This window comes from Phyllostomus hastatus, unplaced genomic scaffold, assembly GCF_019186645.2.
Source record: "Phyllostomus hastatus isolate PE091 unplaced genomic scaffold, TTU_PhHast_1.1 phas_contig_194, whole genome shotgun sequence".
In the NCBI taxonomy this organism is placed as follows: domain Eukaryota; kingdom Metazoa; phylum Chordata; class Mammalia; order Chiroptera; family Phyllostomidae; genus Phyllostomus; species Phyllostomus hastatus.
The window spans coordinates 663,973-689,765 of record NW_025333703.1 but is presented as its reverse complement, the minus strand read 5'-3'; the positions used below and the strand labels follow the sequence as shown (position 1 = coordinate 689,765).

General features: G+C 37.4%; 1 protein-coding gene across 3 annotated transcripts in view; it reads left to right on the top strand.

Moving 5' to 3' along the window:
• Positions 1-15,919, top strand: part of ZNF382 (zinc finger protein 382) — a 77,173-nt gene extending 61,254 nt beyond the window's left edge. For all 3 annotated transcript variants that reach the window (XM_045833804.1, XM_045833805.1, XM_045833803.1), the window contains exon 5: positions 13,837-15,919. In XM_045833804.1, coding sequence (XP_045689760.1) covers positions 13,837-15,260 — 1,424 coding nt within the window. In that variant the 3' untranslated portion in view covers positions 15,261-15,919. The remainder of the gene's footprint in view (positions 1-13,836) is intronic.
• Positions 15,920-25,793: the final 9,874 nt, after the last annotated feature.

The window sequence follows — 25,793 nt, the reverse complement described above, 5'->3', positions numbered from 1 at the left end:
ACAACTATCAACAACAGAATCTAAAAAACCAAAAACATAAACCAAACAAAGAACTAGAACAGGAACAGAATCAGAGAAATAAAAATCACATTGAGGTTTTTCAGTGGGAAGGGAAAGAGGAAGAATTGGGGGGTCAAGGTACAGGGAATAAGAAGCATAATTGGTAGGCATAAAATAGATGGGGAGAGGTTAAGAATGATATAGGAAACAGAAGTGAAAGAACTATATGTACAACCCATGGATATGAACAAAGGGGGAGGCAATGCTGGAGGATTGTGGGGTGCAGGGTGGAGGGGGGATAAAGAGGAGAAAAAATTGGCAAAACTAATAGCATAATGAATAACATATACTTAAAAATATTCTAGCCCTGGCTGGCGTAGCTCAGTGGATTGCACATGGGCTGTGAACTAAAGGGTTGCCGGTTTGATTCCCAGTAAGTGCACATGCCTGGGTTGCAGGCCAGGCCCCCATTGGGGAACACAGAAGAAACAACCACACATTGATGTTTCTGTCCCTCTCTTTCTCCTTTCCTTCCCCTCTCTCTAAAAATAAATATAAATAAATAAATAAATAAAATCTGGTTATAAAATGATGTCGACCCCAGCTCATGGGATCTGCGGCACTATGGATGAGATATGAGACAAATTCACATGGACTACTGAGTCCTGTGGAGGAAAAGGGACAACACGGTTACTCTCTCAAGGGGAGAGCACCTCAGAGCACCTTGACCACTCTCTCAAGAGTGCCCCAACCCTTGCCTTGACAAGCTTTTGTTGCTTTTCTGGGCATATTACAATGAAGCTGGTCCTCATTTACTATGCATAGATTTGCTTTAGGTGGTTACCTTTTACAGGAAACAAAGGAAAGAATGTTGCTAATTACTTCAAAGAGAACGATGTTGCAGACCAAGGGGAAACATGGTTGAACGGGTTACACTCCATAGTGGGGAGGTTTAGCACAGACTTTAGAAAGTTACAGTAAGCACTTGCTGCCTCAATTCAGGGTGAGGGAGTTCTAGCAAAAAACAAGTTTCAAAGTGGCCCAGGTACAATGCAGGCCTGATTCCCCCATAGGAGAACCTATCCGTGGGTGTGGGTCCTGTGCACCGGACCTGACTTTCCACTGGCCTTTCTGAGTGGGAGCTGGGCCCACGCCACACAGAATGGTCTCCTACAGTAACAATCAGAATCAGAAAGTAATAAATTATTTTTTTAAAAAATATAAAAATGATAAACTCACTAAATGTTGACAAAAATCATATTTTTACATAGAAATAACTGTTTTCCAGGAGGAAAAAAAATTGTGAGTTAGGTGTCATTGGTGTATAATTGAAATTTATAGTGTCTTCCTTAATAGGAGAGAGCTCATGTTCACATCTGACTCTGCATTCAATCTGTTTTGTTTTTCTTTTTTAATTTAACTTTTATTATATTTTATTCCATTGCCATTTAGTCCCCTTCTGCTCCCCTCCCCCCAGCAGTCACCAAGCTGTTGTTCATGTCTGAGTTCTTTTTCCTTTTTGCTCAATCCCTTCCCCCTCCCCATGTATGAGTGTGTCCCCACTTTAAATCTGTTTCAACTGTTGTTTTAATTGAAGCATATGAAGAAAAATATCTTCCTTCATGCATATGTGTAATTTGAAAGAAGTATTTTAAAAGTCTTTTCACACTTTTCATATTTTTCATTAATACTAGACTTAAACATAATTCACAATTTCTAAACAGTTAGTTTCAATATAGAATCTGAAACCATAACACTCAACTTTTTTACACTGTTACAAAAAAATTCAATGGTGTACTTAAATAGATATTTTTACCCATGAATTTTTTTGGTAATATTGTTTGTTTTTTAACAAAAGATTTTATTGCTTTATTTTTAGAGAGTAGAAGGGAGGGAAAAAGAAAAGGAGAGAAACATCAAAATGTGGTTGCCCCTCACATGCCCCCTACTGGGGACCTGGCCCGCAACCCAGGCAATATGCCCTAGACTGGGAATTGAACTGGCAACCCTTTGTTTTGTAGGCCTGCGCTCGATCCACTGAACCACACCAGCCAGGGCTTTTTAGTGATATACATAGGTCATTTGTAAAGGAACAGTTCACTGATGTGTACGGGTCTTTCAGATTTTTCCACATCACCATATACAGTATGTAAACAACAAACCCAAACCCTCATTTGTTAATATCACCAATAATCTCATCAGTAATGTCTTTAACGTATTAGAAGGCTAACACAATGGCTGCCAAAAGCTTTTCAATGTAATGGCCTTTAGTTGAAAGCTTGAATTTTATTGTTGGTAATAAATATTGGCAGATGTTTTCTTTGAATTGACAGGCTCATAGTGTTCAAGAAAATGTCTGCCAGATACTCAAGTCCATTGTGCCTCGCCCTGACTGGTGTGGCTTAGTTGGTTGAGCTTCATCCCTCAAGCCAAAAGGTCCCTGGTTCAATTCCCAGTCAGGGCACTTGCCTGGGTTGCAGGTTTGGTCCCTGGTCAGAGTGCATGCAAGAGGCAACTGATTGGTGTTTTTCTCTCACATATATATTTCTCTTACTCATTTTCTCCCTCCTATTCCCTCTCTCTAAAATAAATAAATATAATCTTTTTAAAAATCTTTTTAATAAAATCTTTTTTGCCGTTCTGCAAAAAGTTGTTACTCAATTCTCCACTCAATAATTATACCAGCACTGCTCTCTTTGCCACCTCTACTGCGAGGTTGAAGACCATTCTTAGCAATCCAACTGTCAACGTCCCGAAAAATGTTGACATCACTCTGAAGAGGTGCACAGTTACTATGAAGGTCCCCAGAGGCACCCGGTGGAGGATTGGAGGAAAAAATTATACCAGCACTTTTTTTTTTCCACAAAATACCTTATACTCTGGTATACAACAAAAGTGTTTTATGCATACTTCTTTAATCATTACACAAAATATTTAAAATATGTGTCCTCAAGGGTGGAGATCTAATAAAAATAATGATAAATTTCTGTTCTATCAAGAACAGTTTTAAGTGAAACACTTTTTTCCTGTTTGTGCCAGTTAGAGATGCAGTGATTACTATTATAGCTTGGTGCCAGTGCTTTGATTTGTGCTAATGTGTCAACATTTTACCCACTGTATTAATCATATTTTTTATTTTCTATATTTTATGATGATTTGAATTTGGGGGGGACCTTGCTAGTTGGGGAGAGACTGCTCTTTCCAGAGCTAGCTAATTCCTAGAGACAGGAAACAACTTATTGTTTGAGCCCACCTTTCATATACAAACCAACCAATCCAAGACAATAATACCTTCAAACACTTTCTTTATCTAACTCTCACATACCAAGCCAATATATCCCCTGCTCTAAGTCACCTAGGATCATGTACTAGTCAAACAGAGACCAACCCTGTGACCCATAGACTGCCAGCAGTATTCAAACTAGCCCATCCTAGCTGTTTCCCCTGCCTTGCCTTTTTTTTTTCTTTTATTCAGAAGCAAGCCCTAATAATGGCTCTGGCCTAGACTTTCCCCTCACTTCTTTCTGTCTTCTGACCACATGTGGACTTGCATGGCATGGCAAGTCCCCTCTTCTCAGGAACTGAAGATAATAATAATAATATCCTTTTAATGGCATTAGCTTCTGTGTCATCATTAAGTCACCTTCCATAAGTTAAAACTTCATGAGTACAAATAAGACACTTACTATTGATTTTACTCCATTAGTGCAAATACGAACACAGTTAAAAAGATAATTGAAGTGTTATTATTAACAAGACTAGTTTTGATTTTGTGGACCTCCCATAAAGATGTCAGTTAGTACAGAATTCATGAACCACACTTAAGTGGTTTTGGTCTTTCTTATTTTTCATCTCTTTTTTTAAACATTTCAGTCTTATTTCTTCTTTCATTGTAGTCTCCTGTTTATTGACATTCTTCAACATAGCTAAAAGATAAAAAGAGAATCATTGTCTAATACTTGTCTTTCTCTTCATTTTTTTCCTTCCTTATCCTGTGCAATACCTTATACTTGCTTTCTGTACTCAGTCTCACTTCCCATTCTCATCATGAGACCTGCCATCAGATTTTTTTCCTTTTTTATTTATTATTGTGCAGTTACACTTGTCCCCAGATTTCAAAATCCATAGGCCTTGAAACAAAACAATAATACCAGTATCACTGTTTTTCCAATAAATTTCCATGTGTCATATCATAATGCTCAGATTCTGGATATCTATCTACACACCTTGATTTGGGTGAAAAGTACTAACTCATTCGCATTCTATTTTCCTACATATCCATTCACATCATGGTTGCTTTTTCTTCCTTTATTTGCATTGCCTGGAAAAATAAATATTTGTTGAATAAATGGATTTTATTTCCATATGCTTTGAATGTTCTAAAGGATCTTTCTTTATCCTCAGTTCTTGTCTCTATAAAAGTCACATCAGCTATAATAATTTTATCCATTCTTAAGTGTACATAGCTTTCAAATAGACATTTGTTTGGCCCATTTCCCCCACCCAAACTCCAGTGGTATATTTAAATCTACCTACAGCAATACAGCAATCAGTTGCCTCATCCTTTTGGTTATTTATATATCAGAAGTAATTGTATAAACGATGTGACAGACACTGGATCCACTTAGTCATCCTGTTTCACTTTGGGGCCCAAGGGGAGGGGGAGAGGAAGCAGGCTGAGAAAATTGGAAGTTCTTCCTGAGGTGCTAGGAGCTGAGAGAGCGGCACTATCAGGCAGAAGGCACCTGGTGAGAGATTTTTTTGGAGAGATATCTGCACTGGACTTCTGAGCAGGAAATGAACATTTTCCATGTCCAGTCGCCTGTACTGTGGACTTTCCTCTTTACCTCACCATAGTGAGGAAGATGGCAGCGAGATAGGAGGGAGTGGATTCTACTTCCCCCTACAAATGGAGAAAAACCAAGCCAATTGATGGGGGAACAAACAGCCAACAGCACCTCAGAATATATAAAAATAGGAGACCAACAATTGGAGTGGACATTGAAAAACCAGACGTAGGTGGAAGCTGTGAACACCAACCAGGATACCTGCTGGAAGAGGTAACCCAACAACAAAGGAACCCCCAACAGATAACAACAGGAGAAGGTGAAGAAGGGAATGGAAGCCACACTAACCTCAATCCAGGACCTATCTGGAAATACAACTAAATAGTGGAGAAATTACCTATAACAAACAGCTGAACAAGAGCAAGAGAGAATCCTCAAAACCTTGTACACACGAAAGAGCCATCTTCAACACAACCTGCCCACATCACACAACAAAGTACAAGAGGTGGTGGACAGAGAGACCCTCATTTAACCAGCTGGTGGAAAGGGCCCACCAAAGAAAGACCCAACAACAATCAAAACCCAAAGACAAACACAGAGCCAACTTAAATGACAAGACCAAGACCAAGACCAGTGAGCTTGAGAGATCAAGGAGACTGCACCACTGAATCTCACAGGTATTCTACCACAGAAGTTCACACAATAAACCCAGGGAGCCAGAACAGATCAAATTAAGAAGATAACAAGAAGAGTCTCACAAACAATGGGAAGACAAAGATACAATCCCCAAATGAAAGAAAAGGAGGAAGCCTCAGAAAGAATGCTAAATGAATAGAGGCAACTCAACTCTCAGATACTGAGTTCAAAGCAGTGGTTATCAGGAAGCTGAATGAGCTCACGGTGAATTACTAGAAACTACAGGGAAACTACAAAGAACTCACTGCAAACTATACCACCATGAAAAAGGAAATAGAAACTATCAATAAGGACCAAGAGGAAATGAAGAATGCCAATTCTGAACTGAAGAACACAGTAGAAGGAATCAAAAGCAGCCTATATGAAGCAGAGAACAAGGTAGGAAAACACACCCAGGAAGAGCAAGAAAAGGAAAAGAGGATCAGAAAGAATGAAGAGGGATTAAGAGAAATGCAGGACAATCTGAAACATAATAATATCCATATAATGGGGATACCAGAAGGAGAAGAGCAAGGGATAGAAAAACTCTTTGAAAAAGTAATGATGGAAAACTTTCCTAATTTGATGAGAGAAAAAGTCACACAAATCCAGGAAACACACTGAATCCCAATCAAGAGGAACCCAAAGAGGCCGACTTCAAGACACATCATAATTAAAATGGCAAAATCCCAAGACAGAGAGAGAATCTTAAAGGCAGTAAGGGAGAAACAGCAATTAACATACAAGGTAGCCCCAATAAGATTAGCAGCTGACGTCTCAATGGAAACACTCCAAGCCAGAAAGGAATGGCAAGAAATATTTTAAGTAATGAGAACCAGAGGCCTGCAACCAAGGCTACTTTACCCAGCAAGGCTCTCAATCAAGATAGATGGCCAAATAGAAGCTTCCAAGACAAAGATGTCTAAAAGAATACACCTCTACCAAACCAGCTCTGCAAGAGATGCTAAAGGGCCTGCTGTAAGGAAAGGAAGGAAAGCAGAGAGAGATAGAGAAGAACACAAGTACAAAAATGGCAAAGAATAAGTACCTATTGATAATAACCTTAAATAAAATGGATTAAATTCTCCAATCAAAAGACATAGAATAGCTGAATGGATAAGAAAGCATGACCCACACATATGCTACCTACAAGAGACCCACCTCAGGACAAAAGACCTACATAGACTGAAAGTGCAAGACTGGAAACAAATTTTCCAAGCAAATGAACAGGAAAAAAAAAAGCTGGGGTAGCAATACTCTTATCAAACAAAATAGACTTCAAAAAAGGGCCATAGGGAAACACCCAGAAGGTCACTTCATAACACTCAAGGGAAGAATCCACAAAGACCACATAAACATTGTAAATACATATGCACCCATCATAGCAGCACCCAAATACATAAAGAAAATCTTAGAGGACTTCAAGAAACATATTGACAGCAACACAATTATAATAGGGGATTTTAACACCACACTGTCAAAACTGAACAAATCTTCCAACCAAAATATCAACAAAGATATTGTGGCATTGAACAATGCCCTAGATGCAATGGACTTAACTGATAATATATAGAGCGAGCCTTCCATCGCAAAGAAGCTAAATACACATTCTTTTCAAATGCACATGGAACATTTTCAAAGATAGACTACATGATAGGACACAAAACAAGCCTCAACAAATTCAAGAAAATTGAAATCATATCAAGCATTTTCTCTGACCACAAGGGACTGAAACTAGAAACCAACCCCAAGGAAAAAACCCAAAACACTAAAATTCATGGGGATTGAAAGGCTTGCTATTAAACAATGAATGGGTCAAGAATGAGATCACAGAACAAATAAAAAAGTTCCTGGAAACAAATGAACATGAACTCACAACAACCCTAAATTTATGGGATGCAGCAAAGGCACTCCTGAGAGGGAATTCATAGTGATACAGGCATTTCATAAAAATAACATTTCAAGCAAACAACCTAACCTTATGCCTACAAGAACTCAAGGAACAACAACAAAGACAGTCCAGAGCAGATAGAAGAAAGGAAATAAGCAAGACCAGAGCATAATTAAATGACATAGAGACTAAAAGCACAATTCTAAGGACCAATGAGTCCAGGAGCTCGTTCTTTGAAAAGATAAACAAAATTGACATGCCTTTAAGCAGACTCATCAAGAAAAAAAGAGAGAGAACCCAAATAAACACAATCAGATCAAAGAGGGGAGGTTACAACTGATACAAAGAAATACAAAGGATTGTAACAAATTTGTATGAAGATGTATGTATGCAAAGAAATTTGAAAACCTAGGTGAAATGGACAAATTTCTAGAAAAATATAATCTCCCAAAACTCAATGAAGAAGAAGCAGAAAGCATGAACAGACCGATAACAGCAAAAGAAATTGAAGCAGTAATCAAAAAACTCCTGACACACAAAAGGCCTGCACCAGATGGTTTCACAGGAGAATTGTACAAAGCATTTAAGGAAGAGCTAACCCCTATACTTCACAGACTATTCCAAAAAATACAAAATGATGGAAGACTCCTAAACTCTTTTTTATGAAGCCAGCATCACCCTCATCCCAAAACCAGGTAAAGATACAACAAAGAAAGACAACTTCGGGCCAGTATCACTGATGAACATAGACGCTAAAATCCTAAAGAAAATATGGGCAAACTGCATCCAACAATACATTTAAAACATCATATACCATGACCAAGTGGGATTCACCCCAAGGATGAAAGGCTGCTACAATAGTCACAAATCAATAAATGTAATACATCACATAAACAAAATGAAAGTCAAAAATCACATGATCACATCAATAGATATGCAAAAGGAATTTCATAAGGTAGTACAGCACCCATTTATGATGAAAACACTCAGCAAACTGGAAATAGCAGGAACATTCCTCAACATAATAAAGGCCATACAGGAGAGACCTACAGCCAACATCATACTCAATGGTCACAAACTAAAATCTTTTCCACTAAGATCAGGAACAAGACAAGGTTGTCCACTTTCACCACTTCTATTCAACATAGTGTTGGAAGTTTTAGCCACAGTGATCAGACAAGAAAAGGAAATAAAAGGCATCCAAATTGCAAAGGAGGAAACAAAACTGTCATTGTTTGCAGATGACATGATAGTGTACATAGGAAATCCTTTAGACTCCACCAAAAAAACTGCTCGGCCTAAAAAATGTGTTTGGCAAACCAGCTGGATACAAAGTCAATATCCAGAAATCAAAGGCATTTTTGAATATTAACAATGAAACAGCAGAAGCAGAAATCAACAAAAAAATCCCATTTGATATTGAAACAAGAAAAATAAAATACGTAGGAATAAACCTAACCAAGGGGGTAAAAGTCCTGTATTCAGGAAACTACACAACACTCAAGAAAGAAACCAAGGAAGACACAAACAAGTGGAAACATATACCGTGTTCATGGATTGGAAGAATTAACATCATCAAAATGCCCATACTACCAAAGCAATTTACAGATTCAGTACAATACCTGTTAAAGTACCAATGGCATATTTCACAGATATAGAACAAACACTTCAAAAAATTTATATGGAACCATAAAGGAACCCAAATAGCTGCTGCAATTTTGGGAAAGAAGGGCAAAGTAGGAGGGATCACAATACCTGATACCAAACCGTATTACAAGTCCGCTGTAATCAAACCAGCCTAGTACTGGCATAAAAACAGGCACATGGACCAATGGAACAGAACAGAGAGCCCAGAAATAAACCCAAGGCTCTTAAGTCAATTAATATTTGACAAAGTGGGCAGCAACATGAAAATTGAGTAAAAATAGCCTCTTCAACAAATGGTGTTGGGAGAACTGGACAGCTACGTGCAAAAAAATGAAACTCCAGCACCAACTTACACCATACAAAATAACAAATTCAAAGTGGATAAAATATTTAAATATAAGCCAGGACAACATTAAAGTCCTAGAGGAGAACATAGGCAGGAAAATCTCAGATATTTCACACAGCAACACTTTTACTGATATGTCCCCCAGAGCAAGGGACATAAAGGAAAGAATAAATAAATGGGATCTCATCAAAATAAAAAGCTTCTGCATGGCTAAAGAAAACAGTAATAAAATAAAAAGAGAACCAACTGTATGGGAAAACATATTTGCCAATGATACCAAAGGCAAGGGTTTAATGTCCAAAATAAGTAATGAACTCACAGGACTCCACTCTAAGAAGACAAGCAACCCAATTTAAAAAATGGGCAAAGGACTTGAACAGACACTTCTCCAAGGAGGACATACAGAGGGCCCAGAGACACATGAAAAGATGCTCAATATGGCTAGCTATCAGAGAGATGCAAATTGAAACCACAATGAGATACCACTTTACACCAGTCAGAATGGGCATCATAAACAAAGCAATAAACAACAAGTGTTGGAGAGGTTGTGGAGAAAAGGGGACCCTAGTGCACTGTTGGTGGGATTGCAGACTGGTACAACCACTATGGAAAACAGTATGGAATTTATTCACAAAACTCAAAATGGATTTGCCTTTTGACCCAGCAATTCCACTGCTAGGATTATGTCCTAAGGAACCTGAAACACCAATTCCAAAAGAACCTGTGCACTCCAATGTTCATAGCAGCAAAATTTACAATAGCCAAGTGTTGGAAGCAACCTAGGTGTCCATGAGTAAATGAATGGATCCAAAAACTATGGTACATTTACACAATGGAATTCTATGCAGGAGAAAGAAAGAAGGAGTTCCTACCCTTTGCAACAGCGTGGATGGAACTGGAACTCATTATGCTAAGCAAATAAGCCAGGCAGTAAAAGACAAATATCATATGATCTCTCCTTTAACAGTAAGTAACCTAAACAACAAAACAAAGAAATAAGCAAAACATTACCAAAGACACTGAAATAGAGAACAGGCTGACAGTGACCAGAGGGAGAGGGGAGGGAATTTCAGGGGAAAAGGGGTAGGGTTTGCAGGAACAAGTATAAAGGACACATGGACAAAAATAAGGAGGGCTGGAAATGAGAGGGAGGTAGGGAGGGCTGGGGGGGGTGGGTTGGGATGGGAGTAAAAGGCAGAAAACTGTACTTGAGGAACAATTAAAAAAAGACATGTCATTATCTTTACCTTACTCTCATTTGTTTCTTTTTTTAACTTTATTTTTGTTGTTTACACTGTTACAGATGTCTTCATTCCTGCCACCTTAGCACATCTTATCCCCCTGCCATAACTCCCTCTTCCCTCTGGCCATCACCACACTGTTGTCTCTCTGGGTTATTCATGGATGTTCTTTGGCTTATTCCTTCACCTTCTTTTGTCAAGTATCATTTTGTCCCCCAAATAAGCCCCATGTAGTAGAAGGTCAATTCCATCATCTCTATTATACTTTGTTAATGATCTCTCTATGGTTTGTGTTATGTTATTTTACACTGTGAAATATCCTTACAGATTCATATTTTCATTTGCCACTGACATCTAAAATGAAAGCAATGTTATTCGAGGCATGGACTAATGTAGTTAGTATTTGGATTTGTCATGATTTTTTCCTTTCTTTCAATTTATATTGTCAATATGCTGAAACAATATCACATAAAAATTTAAATCCTTTTTTTCCCAAGGGCTGACAGAATTATATCCCAACTGGTCATTCCAAATGTATTTCTCTCTGTGACTGAGAATTTGCACTAATCTCTATTTTTTCTAGTCTCCCAAATGTCCTCCATGCAATTGATTTTATTCTTTACCATTGGGCCTTTCATTATGTGACAGCTACTTTGTGTCCATATGCATATTTGCAAAGTTGTCCAACTACAAAGTTTAAGGGTACAGTAGTACAGACAAGACCACCCACATTTCTGACACAAATTATAAGTTCAGGGGTCCCCAATACTACTATTAGTATCAATAATTTGTTAGAAGGACTACAGAATTTACTGAAAGCTATAACCCTCACAGTTATAGTTTGTTACAAAGGAAGAATACAGATTAAAATCATTCCAAGCACATAAGGCAAGTTCAGGAAAGTACCAAATATGGAGCTTCTAGTACTCCTCTCACTGTGGAGTTTTGGACAGTATTACAGAATATTGCCAACCAGGGAGGCTTCACCTGAATTTAGTATCAAAAACTTATATTGGGTTCAATCACATAAGCTTGATTGATTGTTCATATGCCTGATCTCAGTTTTCAGCTCCTAAGAGGTCAAGCTGATACTGTGTGACCCAAAGCCCCCATCTTAAATCACATTGTTGGTGTGACTCAAAGACCCCACCAGTTCACTCTGAAATCACACTGTTACTTTGTAGCTCACCACGGGCTGCCAAGCAAAGAAATACATTCCTGTTAAGCATGACATTCTGTGGATTCAGAGATTACCTCCAGAAGCCAAAGGCAAATGTCAGACCTCTTATTGGACAAGGTTATATTCTTTACCACACAATGCTACATACCCTTTAGTTAAAAGATCGGGTTACACTTCCTGCATGAAATGTGTCTTGACTACTCCAAACCATGTTACTTCCTTTTTTCTGCACTCTCATTCCACTGATTGTAACAGGTAAACAGTCACATCCTCTGATATGATCTAATAATTTGGTATGTGATTCAATGTTGTTTTATCTGAGGCTTATTTCCTCATCTGATTAACAATTCCTTCAAAATAAGATCCCCTCTTTTACTTTTCCTTACTGTAGTTTGTAACAAAGTCTAGACATAGTAGTTACCTGATTATCTAAGGTACCATACAGGGAAAACATCTTTCTCATCCATTCAGAACTCATTTAATGGTAAGATATCATGCCAAGATTAATACCTTTGCCTCATATAACAGTATATTAATGTATGTATATTAATGTATGTTCAAAAGGTTTCAAAGAAGATAATAAAATATTGACTTTCAAGAGGATAAGTTACAGTTGGGAAGGCAATATTCTCAAATTTAGCATTTTATATAGAACGTTCACATTAAAATAGCAGGTTGTTGAAAGACATCTTGGAGTGAGTAGTCCAGACTATAATTATATTCTAATTTCAGACAGATTAGACCTTGAAGGAGAAAAAGGATATGTGAAAGCTTAGATAAATTGGGTAGTAGCATGTCCCTGAATGTGACTGAGGCACTTAGGAAGGCAATGTAACTCCAGTTACCAATACAGATAAGTTCTGCATGTTCTAGAAGTACACTAAATGGAATTGTGCAATATTTACTCTTTTGTAAAGTGTTCATTCTGAAAAAAGTTTTAGCTGCATCCTTTTGTCATTAGTAGGGTTTCTTTTCTTTTTTTATTGCTGAGTAGTATTACATTGTGTAATTACATGACACAATATTACCTATTTATCTCTTGATGGATAATTGGACTGTTTCTAGTTTAGGGCTATTGTAAATAAGGTGCAGGTTATGGTTAAGAAGAATCCATCTTTAAAATTGCTCTACTAGATATGGGTTGTAGTAAGATTTAGCCGAGAATTTGTAGGAAAAGTAATAGGTAAGGTCAGTCAGTGCTATACACATACATTGAGGAATCCAGTCCTTCACAGTACCAAAAGGGAATAGTAGAGTTTAAGGTAGGAAAACTTGAACCCATTTTTTTGCGACACTGAAAAAGTAATTCAGCAAATTCAATGGGGAAAAATTATAATTGATGGTCAAGAGAATTTAGTTATTGACTATCCCCTGGAAGAATAAATTGATGTAGCAGTAGTCACTGATTATATGCATGTTTCAAGTATGCTTTGACCTCTGGTTTATTTTATAATTCCTACTGAAAATATTTTCCTAATTCTTCCCTTTCAAGAGAAAATAAATCACAATTATATGGAGAGCTAGGGTTTAAACTGTAGACTACTGTTTCTCTCAAAACTAGGAATGAGTAGTTAATAAAGTTTATTTGTCATGGATAGGCTAAATGCAAGTGAAAAAGAAACAAACAGAAGTATTTTATAAAACTTAGTTAGGCATGAGGAAATAAATACATAGGCTTTAATTTCTACCTAAACAGTGTTCCTTGCTTACTGGTTAGTGTTCTTGATAGACTCACTCCATTATTTCTGAATTCTAAGAATAATGCCACTTTCACTATCCTGTGCTTACTTGTCCTTGTGTTTATTAGACCTGCTCAGTTTAGCTTATAATACAAAATGGCAAAGATATGAGTGTTCTTTTCTTATGCCAATTTATCCTCATTTCAACAATATAGTAGGATTTGTGTTTATGTTCTATGCATTTTTCCCTACCAACAGTTAATTTATCCTGGCCTTTCTGTAGATCACAATAGTGAGACAGATGGTCCCACAATGGGTTATTTGTATATATATATATCGAATTCATAATGTTTATGTGAAGTCTTACAGTGTTCTTTATTTTTTTTCTAGAAGAAGATGGGAAAGCTGAAGGTGTTTTAATGAAGTTCAAAGAATATCAAAATAGGCATTTTAGATCAGTTGTATTCATCAACCACAAAAGACTAACTAAGGAAAGAAGTAATATTTGGGGGAAAACACTTACTGTAGGCAAGAACTATATTATTTCAAAAACAACACTACATGAATATAAACCTGATGGAAAGGTTTTGAAAAATATTTCAGAATTGGTCATTAGAAATATAAGACCTGTAAGAGAGAAGTTTGGTGAGAGTAATGGATGGGAGAAATCACTCCTCAATACTAAGCATGAGAAAATTCATACTGCAGTGAATCTCTATAAACAAACAGACTGGAGTCTGAGTGATGAACAGGAACTTATTCAACATCAGAAGGTTCAAACTGAAGAGCAATCATTTGAACAAAATGAGTGTGAAAATTCCTTCCTTGTGAAAGGAATGTTATTTACACATACTAGAACTCACAGAGGAGGAGAAAGACTCTTTGAATACAATAAAAATATAATGCCTTTCATTAAAAAGTCAAATCCAAGTGTCCATCCACAAAATCTTATAGAAAAGAAGCCCCATGCATATAGCAAATATGGGAAATTCCTCTGCAGGAAGTCCATTTTTATTATGCATCAGAGATCTCAAACAGAAGAGAAACCCTTTCATTGTCCTTACTGTGGGAATAGCTTTAGAAGGAAGTCATATCTCATTGAACATCAGCGAATTCACACAGGTGAGAAACCTTATGTTTGCAATCAATGTGGAAAAGCCTTCCGTCAAAAGACAGCCCTCACTCTTCATGAGAAAACACATGTTGAGGGGAAACCCTACATGTGTATGGATTGTGGGAAGTCCTTCCGCCAGAAGGCAACCCTAACTAGACATTACAAAATACATACAGGGGAGAAAGCTTATGAATGTACTCAGTGTGGGAGTGCTTTTAGAAAGAAGTCATACCTCATTGATCATCAGAGAACTCACACAGGAGAGAAACCATATCAATGTAATGAATGTGGGAAGGCATTTATCCAGAAGACAACGCTCACTGTACACCAAAGAACTCACACAGGAGAGAAACCCTATATTTGTAGTGAGTGTGGAAAGTCCTTCTGCCAAAAGACAACCCTTACTCTCCATCAAAGAATTCATACAGGGGAAAAACCCTATATTTGTAATGAATGTGGAAAATCTTTTCGCCAGAAGGCAATCCTCACTGTTCATCAGAGAATACATACAGGAGAGAAGTCCAATGGATGTCCTCAATGTGGGAAAGCCTTTAGTAGGAAATCAAACCTCATTCGCCATCAGAAAACTCATACAGGAGAGAAACCATATGAATGTAAAGAATGTGGGAAGTTCTTTAGTTGTAAGTCAAACCTCATTGTCCATCAGAAAACTCACAAGGTAGAAACCATGGAAATATAGTAAATGATGTGACTTTATTCTTATAAAAGCTTTGAAAGTCATAGTAAACCCTGTATTGATGTTGCTTGCAAATGTAATAATATTCAATAGTTTAAGGTACTATAAACATACCTATTATTTACTAGATGATAAAATACACAGAATTACTAGACAAATTAAATGACAAAAGTCATTGAAAATACAAGTCCCAATTTTTATTAGAGTCACAAGAGATAAACTTTCTCAAGTTGCTTTACACATTTAAAATTGCTTGTTTTCAATTTCAATACCTACCTGGTTGTAAACCAGTAGTACAGAGTTGGTATATGAACCATACTATAAGCAAAGGACTTTAAAAAAGAAAGTAGTTGTGAACTGTATTTTTCATTGCAAATATGGAATAAAAATTAGCTGCTACCTCCTCAGAGTTAACCACAGTTCTAACTTCTAACATTATAAATTAATTTTTGCATATTATACTTTATACAAATTGGATTATATATCATGTATTGATATTTTTTACATTTGGCTTATTCCATAATTATGTCTCTGAAATTCATCATTAGTGCATTTAGCAGAAATTTGTATATTCTGTGTAGAATCTCATATGAATATATCACAGTTTATCCATCTATTTTTGGTGGACTTTTTCTTTGTTTATAGCTTAGGGTTATAATAAATAATGCTTTTGTGAATATATTTGCTTTTGGTATACATATATTTATTTCTCTTGTATATATACTTAGGAGTGGATTTTCTAGTTCCTGAGGCATATTTGTGTTGGTTGGCTTTGGTAGATGCTACCAAACAACTCAGAACTTTCACAGTATGAGATAATTTATTCTGAAGAGAAACAACTGAATATTATCAGTATGGTGATGGTTCAAACCAGAAAATTCATGGTAGAAGGAAACTCTATGAGTGTTGTGAAAACTGGGAATCTGAATGTAATACATGTATAAAGGCTTTAGCCACAGCCCACATTTTAATATACCTAACACCAAATAAATGTAATAAATGTGAGATTACCTCTAGCCCCAATAATGCCTTATGTGAAATCAGAAAGTTATACTACAGAAAGGGAGGCACTTAGCAACTTCCTTGCTCATTATGAGAGAATTCTAACTGGAGAAAAACCCTATGAATAAAATGAAGGGTTTGGGGGATAACCTTTACTTATAGCCCATATCTTACCAGTCATATAAAAATGATGAATATGGAAAAGTTAGCCATAGCTTAAATGTTAATACAACACCAGAAAATTCACATTATATGGGAACTATTCAAATAGAATTTTGTAAGAATAACTTTAGCCATAGCTCACTCCTTATACAACACCAAACAATTTATACCGAAGAAAGGAAAATTAAATGAGGATCATATAAAGTTTTTAACTTTAACTCCAGGGAATTCTGCTTCCATGAAAGAAGTCCAACCATACTGAGATCATTGTGCTAGAGACTATGCATAGGCACTCTGGGCAATAGTTCCTAGTGATCATCCAACTGAGCCATCTTGGACATCCCATCAAGTTTTCAGATAACTGTAGTCCACTGGCATCCAACTGGTACCACATGACAGACCCTAAGCAATCACTGCTCAACTGAGATCTAAAATTTCTGACTCACAAAATGGTTACATCTTTTGAATTAAATTTGATAATCAAAAGAAAAGGGAAAATCTTGTTTGTATCTATATATAAGAATAAAAGTATGAATACTTGGATTCTAGAGTTAATGAGCAAAAGTGTGGTGACTACTAGGTGATTTTGGCATGAACAAAAACTAGCACTGAAATTCAGTGTAAGATCAGTCTTATTACTTTGTTTTACAATTATATACCTAAATAACAGCTCAATGAAAGGTCCATATATGTATTTTATTTCTCATTTTCTGAAAGGAAATTAGACTTATCAACTTGGTTAGCTTATCTGTACAAATGTATACTTACAAATTTTTGAAAAATGAAAATAGCCCCAAACTTGATGGCTCAGATGGCAACACAGAAGGAGCTTAATTTCTAGGTTGCAATTCTATTAGATATAACAACTAAAGAAAAATGTAAGTAGAAAATGGAGTAATGAATGGAATGAAGTCTTCTCATTTGTTTAGAAATTTTACATCCAAATTTTTCTAGAGTATTTCTCTGGAAGTATCTAGTCAAAACAATCAGGCTTTGAGTTTCACAAAATCCTCTTGAAGTTCTTCCAGTGAGGACTGAACATAAGTATAAAACACATTCTTTCCAAAGCTACCACAGGCTGGTTTTAAGAACAAGGTCAATAACACATCACCAACAATAGTTCTGGATATTTCACTTCTCCCCGCCCTGAAATAACATTCATGAATCTGGTCCCCAAACAACTGACTAAAAACTGAGTATTTTTAACATGAGTCTGTATCTGGATTTTGGCAGTTTTGCTTAAAGTATTTCATGATGAGCAGTGATGGTGTTTCCCCTTGACATTTCAGGGTCAATATATTTTAAGCTTCAATGTGTTAATTCTAATGTTAGTTTTATTTTTTGAAAATTTAAAGTACAGATGTTTTTTTTTTTTGCAGTGTTCCAAAATCAGTTATTCTGTCCATAAAATCAGCTGAATACAGTTCTTCGAGAACGAAGGAACCTTAGTATGTAACAGAAAGCACTCTGAATGGCCTTCAGATCTTCAAAAGCAAAGGCAAAATGGATTCAAATATACTGTTTTTGACAATGGTTAGGCTGACAATAAGGCTGAAGTTTTCCAGTATACTATGGGAAGGTCATGGAAGTCGATGCTTGCTGGTGATTGCTGAAGTACACTTTTTGCAAAGAAAAAAAAACCCCAAAGCTAAAACATGCCACTGATAACACTTCAAAACTATAATCTTCAGTGGTCAAGTAACAGCCTTGTGAAAATAGGACATCCACAGTTTTTAAAACCTAATTGTGATTATAAAGGAAAGTGCTATGTTCTTCATTAGTAGACTCATCAACAGCAAAGGAGGAGGAGCTGATGTTTCATTTTTGTTTTTGTTTAAATATTTATTTCTTAATTTTATTGGGGTGACATTGGTTAAGAAGATTATATATATTTCAAGTGTACATTTCTATGATACATGATCTGTGTATTGCCTAGTGTGCCCACCACCCAAAGTCAAATCATCATCTGTCATCACATGTTTGACTCTCTTTACCCTTTACTTCTGCCCCCACCTCACCTACCATGTTTTCTGTATCTAAGAGCTTTTGCTTGCTTTGTTTATTTGTTGCTTTCAGTTTTATATACCACAGATGAGTAAAATCATACGGTTCTTAACTTCTATCTGACATCTCATTTAGCATGATATTCTCAAGATCCATCCATGTTGTTCCAAATAGCACTATTTCATCTTTTCTTGTGGCTGAGTATTATCCACTGTGTTGTGTACCACATCTTTATCCAATCATCTATCAAAGGACACTTCAGTTTCCAGTTTTGGCCACTGTAAATAATGCTGCAATGAACTTATGGGTGCATATATATTTGTGTAAATGTTTTGAATTTGGGGGGATAGACACCTAGGAGAGGAATTGCTAGATCATATGGTAACTCATTTTTAATTGAGGAACCACCATAACATTTTTCATAGTGGCTGAGATTCCCACCAGCAATGAAGGGGGTTTCCTTTTTTTCCAAAACCTCTCCAACACTTGTTATTAACAGTCTAGTTGATAACAGCCATTCTAACAGGTATGAGGTAGTATCTCATTGTAGTTTTGATTTGCATTTCCCTAATAGCTAGTGAAGTTGAACATTTTTTTCATATATCTTTTTCATTTGTATGTAGTCTTGAAAGAAGTATTTATTCAGGTCATCTGCCCATTTTTTTAATTGGATTGTTTGTTGGGTGTTGAGTTACATGAGTTGTTTTTTTTTTATATATATTTTGGATATTAACCCCTTGTCAGAGCTGTTATTTGCAAATATCTTTTCCCATGTGGTTGGTTGCCTTTTTGTTTTGTTAGCAGTTTCTTTTGCTGTGCATAAGCTTTTTAGTTTGATATAGTACCATACATTTTCTTTTCCTTTATATTCCTTTCCTTTCAGGTCAATTCATAAAATCCTCCATAAGACCAAGGCCCATAAGTTTAGCACCTATGTTTTCATACTTGTACTTTCTTATTTCAACCTCTGATTCATTTTGAGTTAGGTTTTAAAACTTTTTTATTGTTGTTTAAGTATGGTTGCCTCAATTTCCCGCACACACACCCCCACCCCAGCCATCCCCACTACCCACTCTTGATCCTACCCTGCTTTGGTTTTGTCCATGTGTCCTTTATAGATGTTTCTGAAAACCCTTCCCCCTTTCCCCCCATTATCCCCTCCCCCTCCCCTCTGGTTACTGTCTGTTTGTTCTTAATTTCAATGTCTCTGGTTAAAATTTGCTTTCTTGTTTTTTTTCATTTTTAAAAAATATATTTTATTGATTATGCTATTACAGTTGTCCCATTACCCCCTATTCATTCCCCTCTACCCTGCACACCCTCTCCCACCCACATTCCCCCCATTTAGTTCATGTCATGTATCATAAGTTCTTTAGCTTCTACATTTCCCATACTATTCTTGCCCTCCCCCTATTTTCTACCTACCATCTATGCTACTTATTCTCTGTACCTTTTCCCGCTCTCTCCTTCTCTCACTCCTCTGTTGCTAACCCTCCATGTGATCTCCATTTCTGTGGTTCTGTTCCTGTTCTAGTTGTTTGCTAAGTTTCTTTTTGTTTTAGGTGTGGTTGTTAATAATTGTGAGTTTACTGTCAATTTACTATACATGCTTTTTTATCTTCTTTTTCTTAGATAAGCACCTTTAACATTTCAGTATAATAAGGATTTGGTGATGATGAACTCCTTGAACTTGCTCTTTATCTGCCCTTCCATTCTAAATGAAAGCTTTGATGGATAGAGTACTCTTGGCTGTACGTCCTTGCCTTTCATAACTTGGAATACTTCTTTCTAGCCCCTTCTTGCCTGCAAGGTCTCTTTTGAGAAATCAGCTGACAGTCTGATGGGAACTCCTTTGTAGGTAACTGTCTCTTTATCTCTTGCTGCTTCTAGGATTCTCTCCTTCATTTTTACCTTGGCTAATGTAATTCTGATGTGCCTTGGTGTTTTCCTTCTTGGGTCCAACTTCTTTGGGACTCTCTGAGCTTCCTGGACTTCCTAGAAGTCTATTTCCTTTGCCAGAATGGGGAAGTTCTCCTTTATTATTTATTCAAATAAATTTTCCATTGGCTGCTCTTCCTCTTCTCCTTCTGGTACCCCTATAATTCGGATGTTGGAATGTTTAAAGATGTCCTGGATGTCCCTAAGCCTCTCCTCATGTTTTTGAATTCTTATTTCTTCATTCTTTTCTGATTGGATGTTTCTTTCTTCCTTCTGGTCCACTCCATTGATGTGAGACCCAGCTTTCATTCCATCACTATTGGTTCCCTGTACATTTTTCTTCATTTCAATTATTGTAGCCCTCACTTTTTCATCTAATTTGTGACCAAAATCAACCAGTTCTGTGAGCATCCTGATCACGAGTGCTTTGAACTGTGCATCTGATAGGTTAGCTATCTCTTGGTCACTTAAAAGTACTGATTCTGGGGTTTTCAATTCTGTTTGAGCCATCTTTTTTGTTTTTTGTTTTTTGTTTTTTTGCTTTGGTCTGGTCATGCCTGTTAAGTATGAGGGGTGAAGCTTTAGGTGTTCACCAGGGCGGGGCACCAGTCACTGGGTTGTGACGTTGTATGTGGGGGCAGGGTTCGAGAGGGAACAATGGTGCTTACTCTGCTCTCTGTCGGACCTCAGTCCCTTTTGCTGCTTCCTCCGAACAAACTGGGCCCTTCTGGTGCCAATTCCCGTGTGGGTGGACTTGTGCACTCCGTGGGACTTTCCAATGACTTCTCCTGTTAGGCTGGGAGTCTCTCTGTGTGCCTCAATCACCACAGGTGTTTTCAATCAGTGCCCCAATGCTCTGTTTCCCAGAGCAGTAATCCTGAGTTGAGCACAGTGCCTTGCTTCATAATTGCTCCCTCACTGGGTCTCCTGGCTGCCACCCCTCAGCCGGGGTCTGCCAGCTGCCGCTTGCGTGCTCAGGGTCTGCCCAGTGTAGTCTTGCACACCCAGGATGCCTTACGCCTCCAGTCCCAATGCTCTCTTGTCTCCATGTAGTGCCTGGCACCCAGCTGCCCAGATGAACTTGTCTATTTTAACTTCTTGGTTGTCCAACTTCCATACAGTTCAATTTTTTTGTCAGTTCTGGTTGTTATTGTGTTTCTAGATTGTTGTTGTCCCTATCCTGGTTGTGTGAGGAGGTACACTGTGTCTACCTATGCCTCCATCTTGGCCAGAAGTACCCCCTTTTTTGTTTTGTTGATTAGGTTACACTTATAGGTGAGATCATATGCTATTTGTCTTTCACCAGCTGGCATATTTCACTGAGCATAATGCTCTCCAGATCCATCCATGCTTTTGCAAATGGTAGTAGCTCCTTCTTTCTTTGTGCTGAGTAGTATTCCATTGTGTAAATGTACCACAGTTTTTTTTGTTCACTCATTTACTGATGGGCACTTAGGCTGTTTCCAGTATTTAGCTATTGTAAACAACACTGCTATGAACATTGGGGTGCATAGGTTCTTTTGAATTGATGACTCAGGATTCTTAGGGTATAGCCCCAAGTAGTGGGATTGCTGGATAGAAAGGCAGATCCATTTTTAGTTTTTTTTAGGAAATTCCATGCTGTTTTCCACAGTGCCTGCACCAGCCTGCATTGCCACCAACCATGTACAAGCATTCCCTTTTCTCCACAACATCACCAGCACTTGTTGTTTTTTTGGTTTATTAATGATGGCCATTCTGTCTAGTGTGGAGTGATATCTCATTGTGGTTTTAATTTTCATCTCTCCAATGTATATTGATGTTGAGCATTTTTTCATGTGTCTGGGCCCACTGGATGTCCTCCTTGGAGAACTGTCTGTTCAGGTCCTTTGAAACCACAGCCAATATACTCAACAGGTAAAAACCAAAAGCTTTCCCACTAAGATCAGGAAGAAGACAAGGGTGTCCACTCTCACCACTTCTATTCAGCATGGGATTAGAAGTTCTAGACACAATGGTTAGACAGATTTAAAAAATGGAAAGTAAAACAGTCAATGTTTGCAGATGGTATGATGATATACATAGCAAACCCTATAGACTCCACCAAAAAACTACTCGATCTTACAAGTGAATTTGGCAAAATGGCCGGATACAAAGTCAACATTCATTCAGGTTTATTTCTTTCTTTCTTTTTTAAATTTTGTGTCTTATTTCAAGTTGCTCTAACAAAATACCATAGGCTGGATGGCATAAAAAATGGGCATTTATTTCTCACTGCTTTGGACATTGGGAAGTCTAAAATCAAGGTGCTGGGAGATTTATTTCCTAGTGAGAATCCTCTTCTTGCCCTCTCATAATAGAGAACAAGCTCAGGTTTCTTTCTCTTTTTATAAGGACACTAATCCTATCACAGGGGTCCATATTAGTGATATTATCTAATCCCAGTTATCTTCCATATACCTCTACATACCATCATATTGTAAATTAGGACTTTAACATGAATTTGAGGAAACACAAACATTTAATCCATAATATTCTACCCTGGCCTCCCAAATTTATGTACTGATCACATGCAAAATAAATTCACCCCTTCCCAACATTTCCAAAAGTCTTAAATTGTTCCAGCATGAACTCTAAATAGTAAAGTCCAAAATCTTATCTAAACATATAAGTCGGGTATAGGTAATACTTGAAGTATCATTCATTATGAAGCAAAATCCTTCTCCAGGTGTGAACCTGTGAAAACATGTAAGTTGTGTGCATTCAAAATCAGTTTTGAAAATCAGAAATGTTGGGACAGATGTAGAAAAGATGTTCCCATTCCAAAAGTGAGAAATAAAAAGGAAAAAGAAAAAGAAAGACAGGACATGTCCCAAGTAAGACCAAAACTTAACAAGGCAAATTCGATGACATTTTCAAGATTGAGAATAATCTAGTTTGGCTCAATGTCTCACCTCCTGGATCCACCAACATAACAGTTCTGCCTTTGTGGTTCTTCCAGATGGAGGCCCTGCCTGGCAGGGCATCTCACTTATAAGGCTGGGGCAGCTTCACCTGCAAGGCTCCAGATAGTTGACATCTACGCTGTTTACACCACGGTAACAGCCTCCCCTTTTGAAACTGAGGAGGAATCCCTGGTATCTCTAAATAACTTTGAGGTCATTCTTCCTTGTCTTGAAGAATAGCACATTTGCAAGCAAATAGCTTTATGGTCTGGTCTTGTAGGAGCTACAACTTCTGACAGAGTTCTTTATTTGATCCCATTTCTGTCCCCTAATTTCAAACTGATAATATTTCTGCTGTGGTGGCTTCACACTCATGCTAATATTGTTATCAAATGGTTATGATGGTAACACCTTTAGTGTTTTCTTCAAAACAAGCTTGTGCTCTCTCTCTTCATGTGAATAGGCAAAGATTTTTCTAAACATTTAAGGTCTAGTTACTTTTTGATTAACAATTTTAACTCCTACCAAGAAAGCACAACGTTTTATATCTCCCCACATTCTCACCAATATTTTTGCACATTTTTTGGAGGGTAGCTGTGTAGAGGGGACTCCACCTGCAGATCCCCACCCATGCCACTGCAGATGAGAATAAGTCTACCAAGACATAATCTTTTAGGGGAGGAAAGGCTGACCAGTCTCTCAGAGGAGAAAGGTGTCAAGCCTCTCTCTCAATGGGCTTTTATTGAGTTTAGCTTTCATAGGGATGTGTATCAGAGAGGCTTGGTTTCTGATAAAGAAACCAAAGAAAGGAGGTATGGTTTACAGATAACATTTCTGGGATCATCGGGGTCCTTTTGAGTCAGGGTCTGGTAGACAGGGTAACAAAAATCAGCTGTAAAACCTTGGGGAACAAACTTATTTTGTACTTGAATCCTTAACATTTAAAATGAGGACATTCTTAGCAAAGCAGGTTTCACGGGACTTCATGCATTCTTTCCTAGGCCTGATCACGCCCCACGGGGAACCACCCATTCCGGCACAGTGCTGCATCCCCCTTCAGAATTGGTTTAGGCCTGAATCAGGCAGGGGAAGCAAGGCAGCCAAGAGGAAATAGTCAACTTTTTACAGATAGAATGAGGACCCAGGCTATGATAAAGCTTAGGGTTGAGGGTCTTTTGTCTATCCTCCACAAGCCCCTAAGTCCTTCCCTGTTGGCCCCTTTGTGGCTGTGCCTGTCTTAGTTTGTTCCTTCCTTGAGGAATCGTACCTGTCATTGACTATCCAGCCATCCTCCAGAGGCCAAGTAGGGTGAAGTAAAGGGGCAGAGGCTGCATCCCTATCAGGAGGATAAGTTCTGTCTACTTAGTGGCTTATGGCCTCAAGATCTTTTTATGCAGACTTAGCCATGGGGAGTTACAGCTTCTGAAACCAGGCAGGGTGGTTCCCAAGAGGTAGCCATACTAATGGGTGCATCTGTTTACTTTTAAGCTATGTATGTTATTTGAAGAATTTCTTATACACTGACTACATTCTGATTATTTTCAATATACATTTTTATAACAATTTTGGTGTTTATCTAATTTACATTTAACATAATTACGGTGTTAAGATTTAATTCTACCATTTTATTATTTCTGCTCTGTTGCTTTTTACTGTCTTATTTCTGTTTTTCTTCTTTACTGTGAGTTTTGTGAATGCTTGTTAGTATTCCACTTCAATTTACTTATATAGCTCATTACTATGTTTATTTGTATAGTGGTTATTCTATGAATAATGATATACATATAGGCATACTTCAAAAAAATTAGAGTGTGACTCCAGATCATTGCAATAAAGTGAATATAGCAATAAATTAGTCATAAATTATTTGGTTTTCCAATGCATATAAAAGTTATGTTTAACTATATAGCCATCTATTGGTCATGTAATAATATGTCTAAAACAATGTATATATCTTAATTTAAAAATAATTTATAGAATTCAAGAGATGGTGGTGAGGTAGCTGGAAGTAAAGTCCACTTCCCCCACCACATGGGTGAAATACCTAGCCGATCTTCTGAGGAACAGAGCTAACAGCCAATGGTATTCCAGAATATATGAAGACTGCAGACCCAAAATTATAGAGGACATTGAAAAATCGGACAGTGAGACAATAATACCTGGAGTCGAGAAAAGACCAGAGTTAGACCCAAACAGGGGTCTTACCAACCACAGAGAAAGTGAGACAAATTTCACTTACTCCAGAGAACTTGCAAGGTGTGATAAATGAACACCAGTACAACTGCTGGCAGAGGAAACCCACCAACAAAGGAACAACCAAAAGATAACAAAGGAAGAAGGTGGAGGAGGGAGTGAAAGCCACACTAACCTCAATCCAGGACTGATCTGGAAATATAACTAAAAGGTGGAGACATTACCCACAACAAACAACGGAGCAAGACTGAGAGAGAGCCTCAAAATTTTGTACCACAGAAGAGTCAGATTCAAAAACAACCTGTCTTCACCT